This window comes from Solanum verrucosum, unplaced genomic scaffold (assembly GCF_900185275.1).
Source record: "Solanum verrucosum unplaced genomic scaffold, falcon-dt-bn FXZP01000040.1, whole genome shotgun sequence".
In the NCBI taxonomy this organism is placed as follows: Eukaryota; Viridiplantae; Streptophyta; class Magnoliopsida; order Solanales; family Solanaceae; genus Solanum; species Solanum verrucosum.
The window spans coordinates 1,612,694-1,624,878 of record NW_026020323.1 but is presented as its reverse complement, the minus strand read 5'-3'; the positions used below and the strand labels follow the sequence as shown (position 1 = coordinate 1,624,878).

Here is a 12,185-nt window from a genome sequence, read left to right as displayed (position 1 = left end):
TTTCAATCCCAACTCAGGACTCAACTCATAAGCTCGACACTGACCCAAGTCTCAACCCTAACCCAAATCTGGATTGAGAATTGAATAGGCGACTGATCAGGTTGAAAGAGAGTTTTGAAAAATATTTTTTTTCAAATAAGTCTACTTAAAATACATTTTTCTTTCCACTGTAACGCACTCACTATGAAAAGGACAACTTATTTTGTTACAACAGGACACCAAAAAGAAAAAGTAACATATTACAAAAAAATACATATATCAAAAAATACTTTCCATCAAAACAATCTCACCATTGGGTTGGAATAAAACATGCTTCAGAGCAGAAATATTTTTACTTCATCCAGCTTCTGTCCAATTTATACTCAACAACTGCACCCAGCTGGACTCCAAGAGCCCTATTTATCTTCACCTCAATAATCCCTTTCACCCAGCAATTAATAAAACAGCATTTACAGGTGAAATTAACTTAGAGCTGTCTATACTTATCCTCTCTAAATACCAAAATGAAAAGAAAGATAGAAACACTTATTTATCAACAAATGGGAAGAAAAAAAAGGCACTGCCTACATTTACAACTCATTTGCTTTAACTTGAAGAAAAGTGTACATATCTTCACATCAATCATCTTTACTTGCTGTAACTAATACATCCCACAACAGCCTTTACAGGGTGAAATTAACTTAGAGCTGTATTTACTCTTCCAGTTCTAATATCAAAATGAAGGGAAAGATTAAGGAGTTTGTTTATCAAAGAACAAAAGTAAAAATAATAAAAGCACTGCTGCCTACATTGAAGATCCCCTTTTATTTTACAAACAAATACTACAACATTCTTCCTGTTGGTTGTACTTCCATAAACAGCCTGTAATGGAAGTTGAAAGAAGAACCTCATCATTCAATAGGTTCAACTTGAACACATCTGTAATATCAACTAGCAATGGAAAAACATATACCTAATTAATGACAAAGGTGATCCTCATGGATGTCTAGATGCTTCGTCGTGCAATTGAGAAGATCTTACATTGGGTTCGTCCTGTAAACATTAAGAAAAGCCATATGAGTCCAGCAGAATTTAGTGGTACTGCACTTAGCTAGATTAATTTTCCCATGTGGAACTCGAGTTCCTGCTTGCAACATTGCTAAACTATTTTTTAGCAATATGAACTACCATTGCTTGTTTTGCATGTTTTGTACAGCAACTGCAGTTGGCCATTTTTATTACTTTAACATTCACCTAGGCTTCCCCCCAATTGAGCAAGGAAAGAAAGCAAGTTAGTATATGCAAAATTCAGTAATGTTTTGGCTTGTCAAATATCCCAGTTTCTGCATAACACAGGATTAAAAAAAACACTTCAAAAGCGGCACATGAATGTGTTCCAAGGCAAAGAACTGAATTCCATAACCTGACTAAAAGCTCATACAAACAATTCCTAGTCAGATTAACACAGAATACAAAAGGCTCCCTTATCCTTTTAGATGGTTAGATGTAACCTTGCTATTCTCCTGTAACACATACTAAGAAAGCACCTCAATCTATAAACTCTGCATCGTGTCTCGGGCCAAAAGTTTATGAAGCTCCATGGTTTAACCTTATATCAAGCAATTGTTGTCAAAACTACAGGCATCATTAACAACCAAGATTTGGGAACACTTCTTATTTATCAAAAATGGCTCATACACCCCTTTTGATAAAAAAATAAAATAAAAATGGCTCATACAAATTTAACAAAATAACTGCAACAGAAACCACTTTTTATGACCTCTTAATCATATATTCAGGAATCTTAGTCGTGGTCTCCAACTCTCCATATCAACATCTACCCTCCATCATAGACAACAACTGAGATTATTAAATATGTGAAAATCCATGTCTCCTGCAGATCCTGGTTCCTTTCTGTTCACAGTTCTTTACACTAGTGTTGCAGTGAAGAATTATAGCCTCCTTTTTGTACCCTGTTCTTTCTTGATGTTAATTACGATGATGTTGAATCGTTTGTCCATCAATTTTGTTATAGTATGGACTGTCATAGACCGTCTTTATTACTTTCTGTTCCCTGGCTTTCCTTTATGTTAGTACACTGACATTGTATGTCCATCAATTTTGTTTCAGCAATCTGCATGGTCTTATGGCTAAATTCCACTTTGATGATATAGAACGAATTAAAATCTTAATAAAGAATAACCTAAATACATGATCAACATCCTGCAAAGTATTCAAACTATGATGACCAGAGAACTTAGTAGACGTTTCTCAAAAAGAGGTTCAATATCATAATACCAGATCAACTTCAAGAATATTTTCCATCATAAAACCTAGTTGATAACCAAAAATAAAGCTCACACACTAACTTCATGAACCTATTCTAACAAGACCAAGACTAAGCCCATGTACCCATATTAACTTGGAAAATGCAACAAATTTGCAAGCTACCATCTCTGAACTTGTACAAGGATTTGTCACCAACCTAATCTCTTACTGGCATCCATGTGGCACTATAACTAAACTACCTTCCTTATTAGAGGCAAAGCTCAGCCTTACAAAAGGTAGCTTGACTCAAGCAACCTCAATGCTTAGGCAAAGTATGGGTCAAGTCCAGCGGGATTGTGGGAAGTGCAAGTTTTTTTCGATGAAAAGGGAAACCCGCAGCCGCTACCCTTTGGGTGCGCACAGGGTAAAACCTCCGCTCCTATGCAATAGCTCGCAAACTGCATAGGAGAGGTAACCTGCACTAGGCAAGCCCGTGCGACAAGCTCGACCCAGAAGGCAAACCCCTTGCTTTCGTTGGCAAGGAGTTTCGAACTTGAGATCTCCAACATGGAAGTCCCAAGCCCAAACCACTGGGCCCCCCCGAAGGGGTGGGAAGTGTAAGTTCAGTGGTTGTGGTATTTGACTAGGCCAAACAACACTGGGGACACAAAGGCAAGACAAGTGCGAACCTTGGGAACTGAGGAAGATATCCCTTTTATTGATTACGCAATTATATACGCACTTACAAGGTTACTAGAAAAAATACACAAGAACGGAAGACCAGGACACTAGAAGGGAGGTTTTGGTGTGTAGTTGCTTTGGTTTGTGTCGCTGGCTGCTCATGGCTATTATGGAGGGGTCTCCTCCTATCTATCGGCTTCCTGGGAGAATTAAAGAAGTCTCAAAGTCGGTGGGGAAAGCTCCCTAAGTCGGTACCCACTTAGGCACCCCCCAACGCCCAAAACTACATCTCCCTAGGCGCTTCTAGAATGTTCCGCAAACCTCCCTTGTGTTGTCTTTGTCCTCCAGCCCTCTTAGCCGACTTAAACTTCCTCCTAGGCCTCTCTGAGTCACCATGATGCATTAGTTATATCTTGACTCAGTGAAAATCCATCCCTCACTAGAATTCTCTTGCATGTGCTAGAATCTTTCAAGAACTCCTTTGAGCTCCTATTGTCTCTAGCATTCTCGGAACTTCTTTAGCCATTCTTCCACTTGCATCCATGTGATCTCATGATACTCCTAGGCCTTTTAAAATACCAAGATCCTCGAGCTTAAGTGCTACGCAAAAATGTGCATGTCTCATCATGCTCAAATCTCCGACCTTGACATAGGTCTTGCCATCCTTGCAAGTCATGCCCCCTCCTTCGGCCATTGCATTACCGGTGGACATCTTGCTTCACGTATATTCCTTAACCTTGTCTAACACTATGCCATGTTGATGTTGTGAGCTTGCTTGTGCACCATGCTTCTTCATGTGCTTCATCATACTGTCTTCACGTGACGTACTTCATGTGGCTCCCTTACTTTGTGCATGATATTCCTTGGTGATGTTGCGTCGCTTAGCCATATTATTTGTCATTTCATGGCATGTGTGATATTTGACTGTTAACGCAGGCATGAAACTCCCCCCATCTAATATTGTGTCGTCTCAGGAACAAGTTCCTCTATTGTCTGTGACCTCCATGGACAATGGTCCTTACTATACTCATCTTACTTGTTTGGCTCCAAAAGCCTCATTTCTCCAAGTCGTTATATCCCTCCTAGACGCAATATATCATCTTTACATGACATTTGTTTTACTTGCTTTGCATGCTTCTCCCTAAGCATCCACATCGCTACAAGTTGTTGTCCCAACTCCCAATTGCATTGCTCCACCCTTGCTTGCCACATACATTGTTGCTTTGCATGCTTCACCATTGGCATCACCTCAAGCTGCCCCAAGTTCGAACAACTTTTGAACAAATGTGCTCTCTTGTGCAGGTAAAACCTTTCTCTCATTGTGAAGCTCTCTGACTGGTTGACCTTGTACCATCACCCTTGGTCTTGCAATCATCATGGGTCGGTCTTTTACTGTCACCCCAAGTTGGACTCTTGCCATCACCCTTGTCAATTACGACTATGGCCTTGACTTTATCCTAAGTGTTGTTTGGCCTAATTAAACTCCACAACTGTGTTGCTAACGCTTCCCATCACACTTATATTTTTCCTAGGTGTTGATCTTGGTTGAGTCAAGCTACACTTTGTGAGGCTGAACTTAGCATCTACCAAGAAGGGTAGTCGGGCTAAGTGTTGTATCGATGTTAATAATGACTAGGTCGATCATAGATTGCTACCACAATGGATATTTTTAAAAAGTAACTCATTCGTTTTTTGGATAACCGAAAAATTTCCAAGGGCCAACTGGTGCACAGTTTGAAACACTATTGATAATCGGCCTAACCATCAAACCTTCTCCACTTAAATATTAGGCTTTTATCTGCAACCTCCAAACTCATGAAATACGCCTAATTCACAAATCTTATTGCACTCTTATTACTAAACCAACTTTTTAGTAGAACTCAACTATAGAGAACAGTAACCACAAATATATGTTCACAATCAATGTTGTCCAACTTTTTTCCTTTTTTCATTTTTGTAAATACTGTCACACTTGTTTTAATCCTTCCCAAAATTTTGACTAATTTGGTAAGACAGAATCATTCCATGCCTTCACCTAGTAGGCTAGTATTGCATTTGAAAACTATACTATTTCCAGAAGTAATCATATAGTCCACTTCTTTTTTGTCTTTGTAAAATCCCAAACTCATAAAAACATTTCATCTTCACTAGACGGATCAATCTCTATTTCTAAAATACTAGATTATCTAATATTTACCCTTAAGCCCCATGCCAGATTAAGTTAGTATAGCAAGATGGGGATGGAACGAATTATCAACATAAACTACATAATGAAATGTAGAAAATAATTTGAATGCAGGAATAATTTTCACAATGTACACATCTCCAGTAATGAGTTGACCCCAAAAAAATAATAATTCTATTGACGTAGTATGTAGCATACTAACCCGAATGCCATATGAGAAACTTGGAGTGCGGAAAAAGTCCATTTGGCCCTGCAACAATAAAGATGAAATTGTAACAAAATTTTTGGTTGATTTGCCTCAAAAACTTCTAACACTAAGAGACCACATACCAGCCCATGCATTGTCGGCTGAGCACCATAATAGCCATCATGTGTAGGAGCTATAGAGTTCAACTGTCCCTACATTCCCAAGGCAAGAGAAAACACAACTGTTATTTTAATAGTCCATATCATTTTTTTCAGCCTTAAAACTGTGAACTGCTTTTACATACAAGGCCTTGAATAGTCTGTTGGTTTGCATAGTAGTTATCACGAGTTGGTGCCATCAAGTTTAACTGTACCTGCAAAAGACCAAAAACTTAAAACACCAATATACATTTAAGTAAAGGAAAAAAGTCAAGATACTTGCAGATCATACCATTCCTTGAACACTTTGTTGCGGGCCAAAATAACCATCAAGAGTCACAGGCCTGGAGTTCAATTTGTCCTGCAGAAAATGATAAAAATGAAGTAAATAAGAAACTGGAGGTGACCAAAAAACTAAAAAGTTAAGCTTCAAGAACAGCCATACACATAGCATTCAAAACAACCTCCTCCCACTTTCACCAATAAGAAAAACCTCTTCATTTTAATTTTACCAGTAAGAACACAGTAATGTAAATCAAACGGCAATAAATAAAAGTTCCTAAGGTATCAGAGCAAACCATTTGTTGCAAGCTGTCTGCTGCCCCAACAGCCATAACATCTGGTTCCGAGTTCACCTGCAACCAGGAGATCTTCATGAGATAACATAGAAAACAAAAGAAGCAGTCCCATGATTGCTCTTCAAAACATACCTTCCGTTTCTTAGTGAAGTTGTTTTTCTTCTTGTTTGTCTTGCTCATACTCCTACTTTGGTTATCATCTTCAATACAGAGAAGACCAGAGGCTGATGATGTGCCAGCTTCTAACATGTTCTTGTTTGAGTTATTAAAAGTTACACAACTCCCAAACGCGTCATCAAGTGCACGAAGAGCAAAACTATAGCTCTCTTGAGATAACGACCCTTCTTCACTCAATTTCATAGCCCGATGACATAGCTCATTATATCTCTGGAACCTTGACTGAACATCTTCAGATCCATCCGTCATAGAGTACTTGCTCTTCGCATCTTTTGTCCATCGCTTCAAAATATATTGTGGTGGGATAGAGGAAACAGCACATATTTGGAGAACTATCAATGCATGTCTACAAAGGTAGCCTTTAAATTCAAACAAATGACACATACAAGATATTTCTGACTTCATTTCGTCCAATGTAACAATGAACTCTTGAGTCTTCTCAAAATCTTGAACTCTATATGTTAAGACTATCTCATCTTGCTTCTCTCTTTTAGGACCACAAGCAGTTGCACCCACAACCTCAGACTGGAATTTCTTAAATACAGCATGTGTATAAAGCCCAGCCAAGTGCTTCTCAAATGGTGATGGGGATCTCAAAGCAGGTTGTTTGTTCCATGTATCAGAATCTGCCTTTGCCTCCTCCTCGTACCTATCTTGTAATATTGATTCATATTGCTTTACAAACTCCTGGACGGTGGTTTTCTTATGTACATATTTGTCAAAGAAAGAGTTCACACTCTCTGATCGTTGAACCGTTGACATTCCCGCTAAAACTACATCCCTTATAAATGTAGGGGCCCATTTCATCCGATCTTCATACAGTGAATGAATCAATTCAACTTCTCTGAGATCAAATTTATCAACTAGTTTTCTCCACCTCTTTTCAAACTCCTCATCTGTCCATGACCTGTTAATACATTTCTCGAACTTAGGCATAAACTTTTCATTCTGTTTAATGACATGATTCAGTGTTTCAGACACCTTTCCCAGGACATGCCACAAACAGAAATAATGGAGTGATAATGGCAAAGCCTCTGAAATGGCTGACTTCAATACCAGGTCATGATCGGTGATCACTGTCTTGGGAGCTTGACCGCCCATTGCCTTCAACCATGTCCGCATTACCCAAGAAAATGTTGATGCACTCTCATCAGAGACCAAAGCACATCCAAGTGGCATAAACTGAAAATGCTGATTGACCCCAACAAAAAGAGCCAGGGGCATTTTATATTTGTTTCTGACATAGGTAGTATCAAAAGAGACAACATCGCTGAAATTTGCATAGTCATGCCTGGCTTTGGCATCAACCCAGAACAAGTTCTTTACACGTTGATCTTCACCCACATCAACAGCATAAAAGAAGTTGGAATTAAGATTTTGCATCTGAATGAAGAACTCTAATAGAACACTTATGTCTCCCCCTTCCATTGCTGAATTTCGACCTTTGTCAAATAGAACTTTTGTGTCACTTTTCAGACCAACAACATTTTTGTATTCAGCAAATTGTCTTGCCATTGCAGCATACATCCTTCTTGTTTGTTCACTGACAGCTTGGGCAGGTAGAAGTTCATGATTATGTTCTTTCTCGAATCTATGAATTATCCATTTCCCATCGGGCCTTCTTTTCACATGCATACTTGCTTTGCAATCTGTCTTTGCACATGCTCGCCGACCAGTAGCATTTTCTGGATCCTGCTTGTTTCCTTGCCTACTACGTGGCCGATTTGCAGACTTCTCATATTCCCGTTTAGTTCCATATCTAGAACATGCAAATTTTGCATCAATGAATTCCCTTGATGTCTTTGAGCGACGGCTGTTTTGTATGGCTGTATTGAATCCCATTGACCGAGCATACTCTTGATAAAAGGCATAAGCCTCACCATGTGACTCAAATTCCATGCCAGCCAGCGGTTCAAGGTTCACATCCTCCTTAAACTCTATCATAGTTCCTATGGGAGTGTTCATATCCCCTCCATCTTCTGCATGCATCTTCTCTTCAATAACCAACATCCCATGCATTCCGTCATCACTATGTATTTTTTCTTCATTGTCAAGCATATTTATAATTCCATTTTGTTCCTCTTCTTCTTCTTCCTTATCATGGTCTTGAGAAGGCAGACGAAGATCGATATCCATGCTGCTAAACAATTGAAAGCCTATTGATTTCTCTTTTACTGATACCTGAACGTCAAGAAAAATTAGAGGAGAACTTGTGCAGTAAGGGGGCTATGGAAACAGAGAACTAATTCTTGTTCAATAAGCACAGAAAATACAAGAAGCAGCCCAAAATATCTCTTCCTGCATTCCACCACTCTTCTAAGTCTAACCACAGTCCAAGAATTGTCTATAGCTAACTCGTGATTCCATTAAAGTTTTGGGTTTTACTAAGTGGCCTAAATATCAGAAAACTTTGAGTTCAAGATCATCCATTTATCACGCAGACAAGTGACAACAGCTCATACATTATGATGACCTTCAACTAGCTTTCCATATATCAGGTTTCATCATGTCCTACAGGTACTTCACGAGAAGACATAACTGCTCAGAATTATCAGACAGCAGACATAGAAAGTGATCCTATTGCATTTTTAGAGGTAAATGAAGATCCATAACACAAAGGATCTGCATCAAGCTCTGTCTACCTGAAGATGAAGAACCCTGACCACCTCCGATCCATTAGGGATTTGAATCAGTTGAATATAAAATGCCTCCTCCAAGTTTAGACAGAAATACAAGGGTATATAATGGTATACTCCAGCTGCAGGTGAGAGCGACAGAAATTGCAGCTTACAGTCTATATATCAGAAGTGCTTACTTGAAATCTAACCACATTCAACCTGCAGATTTTATAAAATAGGTTCTTCCCCATCTCTGTGATGGCCGATGGGGGAATTATCCCTTCCCCCTCCACTCTCATGCAGACCTCTATATGGCACTTGACTGACTATAAATACTCCCCCACCCACCATTTCATTTTATGTCGGTGTTTGACTCATTACAGATTTTAAGAAAGAAAAACATTTGAAATTTGTGGTCTTGAAAATAAAAACATGTCATTAACGACAAATGGGAAGTTCAAAGTTAAATTATCTCCAAACATTCTTTTTTAAATAGATTAATAAGGAAAGTGTATCACGTAAAATGAAATGGAGAGGTCGTTCAAAGGTTAGTCCAAAGTAAAAAAGCACTTGAGCGCCAGTCTCCCATGGTCCTTTCCAGCTTCATTAACCGCTTGACCATACACTTGGAGCTAGTCATATGACCATTACTTTGAATGAACAAAGGCAAAGCACAACCTTGAATTGATCTCAATCCAAAGTTGACAACTTTTTGCCACCAAAAACAAAAGAAAATGGATAAATAGATGTATAAACAAATCAGTATAGCAGTAATGCGATCATTACTATCATGGTACATATTGAACAAACTTCTTGTTACATTGCCTCTTGCAGAAATTTTCTTAACCAAATAAACAAAAAGGTCAAAGTATAATACCATAGCTCAATTAAAATTCAAGAATTTTTCGTTCCAATGAGTCTTTGGGTATTGGAAGGCCGACTTTGCACATATGAATCAAAGTGATATGGTGCTAAAGCTAATAAGGGAACTTCTATGCAAATGAGGAAGAGAAAGGTCTCCCAAATGAATATAACCAAATCTTCACGCATTTATCCTATAGTGGTAATTCTCATCTGAGTACTTATATGTGAGCAGTATCTGAAGCATTAATTTGGTGTTCAACGAAGGAACTGTTTTAATTTGCCAACTACTTCATCCAGTTCTAACGGGGAACAGCAACAACCCATAATAGTCCCAAAGGTGGGGTCTGGGGAGGGTAGAGTGTACGCAAACTGTACCACTACCTCAAAGAGGTAGTGCGGCTGTTTCCGAAAGACCCTCAACTCGAGTATACAGAAGTAAAGAGGATATAAGAATAATAAGAAAAACATAACATAACATACCAAAGAGGGGCAACAACCATAACCAACTAATGTGATAACTGAAACGCAGTAAATAGCAAGGATTAACAAAAGTTGTAAGATAGGCCAACTACAAGACAAATGCTACCTACTACTACCGGTAAAAAACTAAAAATCAGGAAACAGATACAATGCACCAATCTATCCTACTAGGAAATACGACAACGCTCAACCAACTACAAACTTTCTACCCTAATCCGCAACCTCTATAACATTCCTATCTAAGATCATGTCCTCAGAAAGTTGGAGCTACGTCATCTCTTGTCTAATCACCTCTCCCCAATACTTCTTCATCCTACCTCTACATCTAGCTTTCCTAAAAACCCACAACCGTCCACACCTCCATACTGGAGCCTCTACGCACCTCCTCTTCTCTAGATTACTCAAACAATGGCTCTAGCTTCATAATCTGTTTTTTTGTGTTCCTTATTTTAGTTGAGTGCAACAAACTTAAATGACTCTGATTAGTAGGATAATCCAAAATATACAGGCTTTACAACTACATCAATTTTGACATATGGTGATAAATAAAATCGCCCTGTTTGTCCACAATGAACATAAATCGAGGCAAAATCTACCTCTAGACAAAACTCTTGTATATAATATAAAAAAACAATAAATTACATCCGTCATAGCGTCACAACACAAATGGTAGCTCCAAAAACAAACAATTTGATTATCATAATTCAAACAGAAAAGCCATGATCATACAATTAGTAACAAACAGCTCATGATTCTATGAAGGATGAGGGAGAGGGTGAGGGTGAAGATTTTGGGGGTTTGGGGAAGAAGGATGAAGAAAAGAATTTGGAAGAAGAGAGAGTGGAGGTTAGAGATTATACCTGTATGTATCTTAGTTTCACGCACGCACATACACACACACTCGATCTGCGATTCTGCAACTGAGAATTCACGCGATGTCCAATGGCGAGTGGACTCTTTTTGTTTCTCCTGATTTAGGGTTTCCCCTTCTTCTTACCAACGCCACTGCAGCGCGTGATTTTTATTTTCTTTTCCTACATTTTTACACATAATAAAAACTCTGCATCTAGTTGTTGTGTTAATAAAAAGATATTCCTATTTTAATTTGGTGCGAAATTAAGAAGAATGAAAAAAAAATGAATCTTATGATCTTAAATTAAAAATATAATAAATGTATTAAAATGTGTCTTTGTTTTGTAATTTTAAACATATTATTTGAAAAGTAAAATAAAAATAGAAAAGGAAAGAGAAAGAAAAAGAGGCATTTTAAAAAATAAAAAAAGTATGATAGATAAATTGAAACATTAAAAGTACCATTATATTTTGATATTTGAGCGAATAAATTTTATAACATTATTCTTTTGACAATCAATTTTTTCTATTACTTACCTAGAAAATATTACGAAACTAAGGATGAATGCAACAAATCTATGCCATTCTTAAGAAACAACAATCAAAAAATGAACAATCTTACTTTATTTTGACTTAGCAAAGACTTTAAGTAAATGTCATCATCTATCGAATGCAATTTAACTTATGTGTATGTTATCTAATAACCTATGCAATTTAATTTAGGTGTCTGTTATTTAGCAACTTGCACATAACCTTACTTTATTTACACACCAAAATTTATATCACAAAAATTGAAATAACTTTAAATTTAACTTATTTTGTGATGGTTTAAAAAATTATCTTAATTTTAATAATTTTTTTCTTTTTCTAATACTCAAATTCGTTCAAACTTGAAAAAATGTAGTTTTTAAAGAAAAAATAGTGGCCGTATAGACCGTTTTATGTATTGGTTAAACAAATTAAAACTAAAAAAAGGAAAAAAATAACAAAAGAAATTAGGCTCAAGCCCAAAAATAAGAAATCAAACGACATATTTCTAATATGATAAGGGAAAACCCCTCTTTCCTAAAGAATACCTATCTATATACGTTAGCATCAGCTTCTTCATGAACTCACTCTCCATGTTTACTCTCGACTAAATGCTACTCTACTTCATCT

The 12,185-nt window shown here is 37.5% G+C and overlaps 1 protein-coding gene across 3 annotated transcripts; it reads right to left on the bottom strand.

Annotated features, from left to right (window-relative positions):
- Positions 1-884: 884 nt before the first annotated feature.
- On the bottom strand, positions 885-11,214 carry LOC125835413 (protein FAR-RED ELONGATED HYPOCOTYL 3). Of its 3 annotated transcripts, XM_049514539.1 has the most exons (9): positions 11,036-11,211; positions 8,856-9,050; positions 6,169-8,394; positions 6,037-6,093; positions 5,751-5,819; positions 5,605-5,673; positions 5,444-5,512; positions 5,316-5,363; positions 885-1,032 (listed from the first exon to the last, which is right to left on the bottom strand). In XM_049514539.1, the coding sequence occupies exons 3-9, from the start codon at positions 8,347-8,349 to the stop codon at positions 976-978; spliced, it is 2,550 nt and encodes an 849-aa protein (XP_049370496.1). In that variant the 5' UTR covers positions 8,350-8,394; positions 8,856-9,050; positions 11,036-11,211; the 3' UTR covers positions 885-975. The 3 variants fall into 3 exon arrangements, with proteins under 3 accessions (XP_049370496.1, XP_049370497.1, XP_049370495.1); XM_049514540.1 differs by lacking the exon at positions 8,856-9,050 and having other exon boundaries at positions 11,036-11,214; XM_049514538.1 differs by lacking the exon at positions 11,036-11,211 and having other exon boundaries at positions 8,856-9,223.
- Between the last annotated feature and the right edge of the window lie 971 nt (positions 11,215-12,185).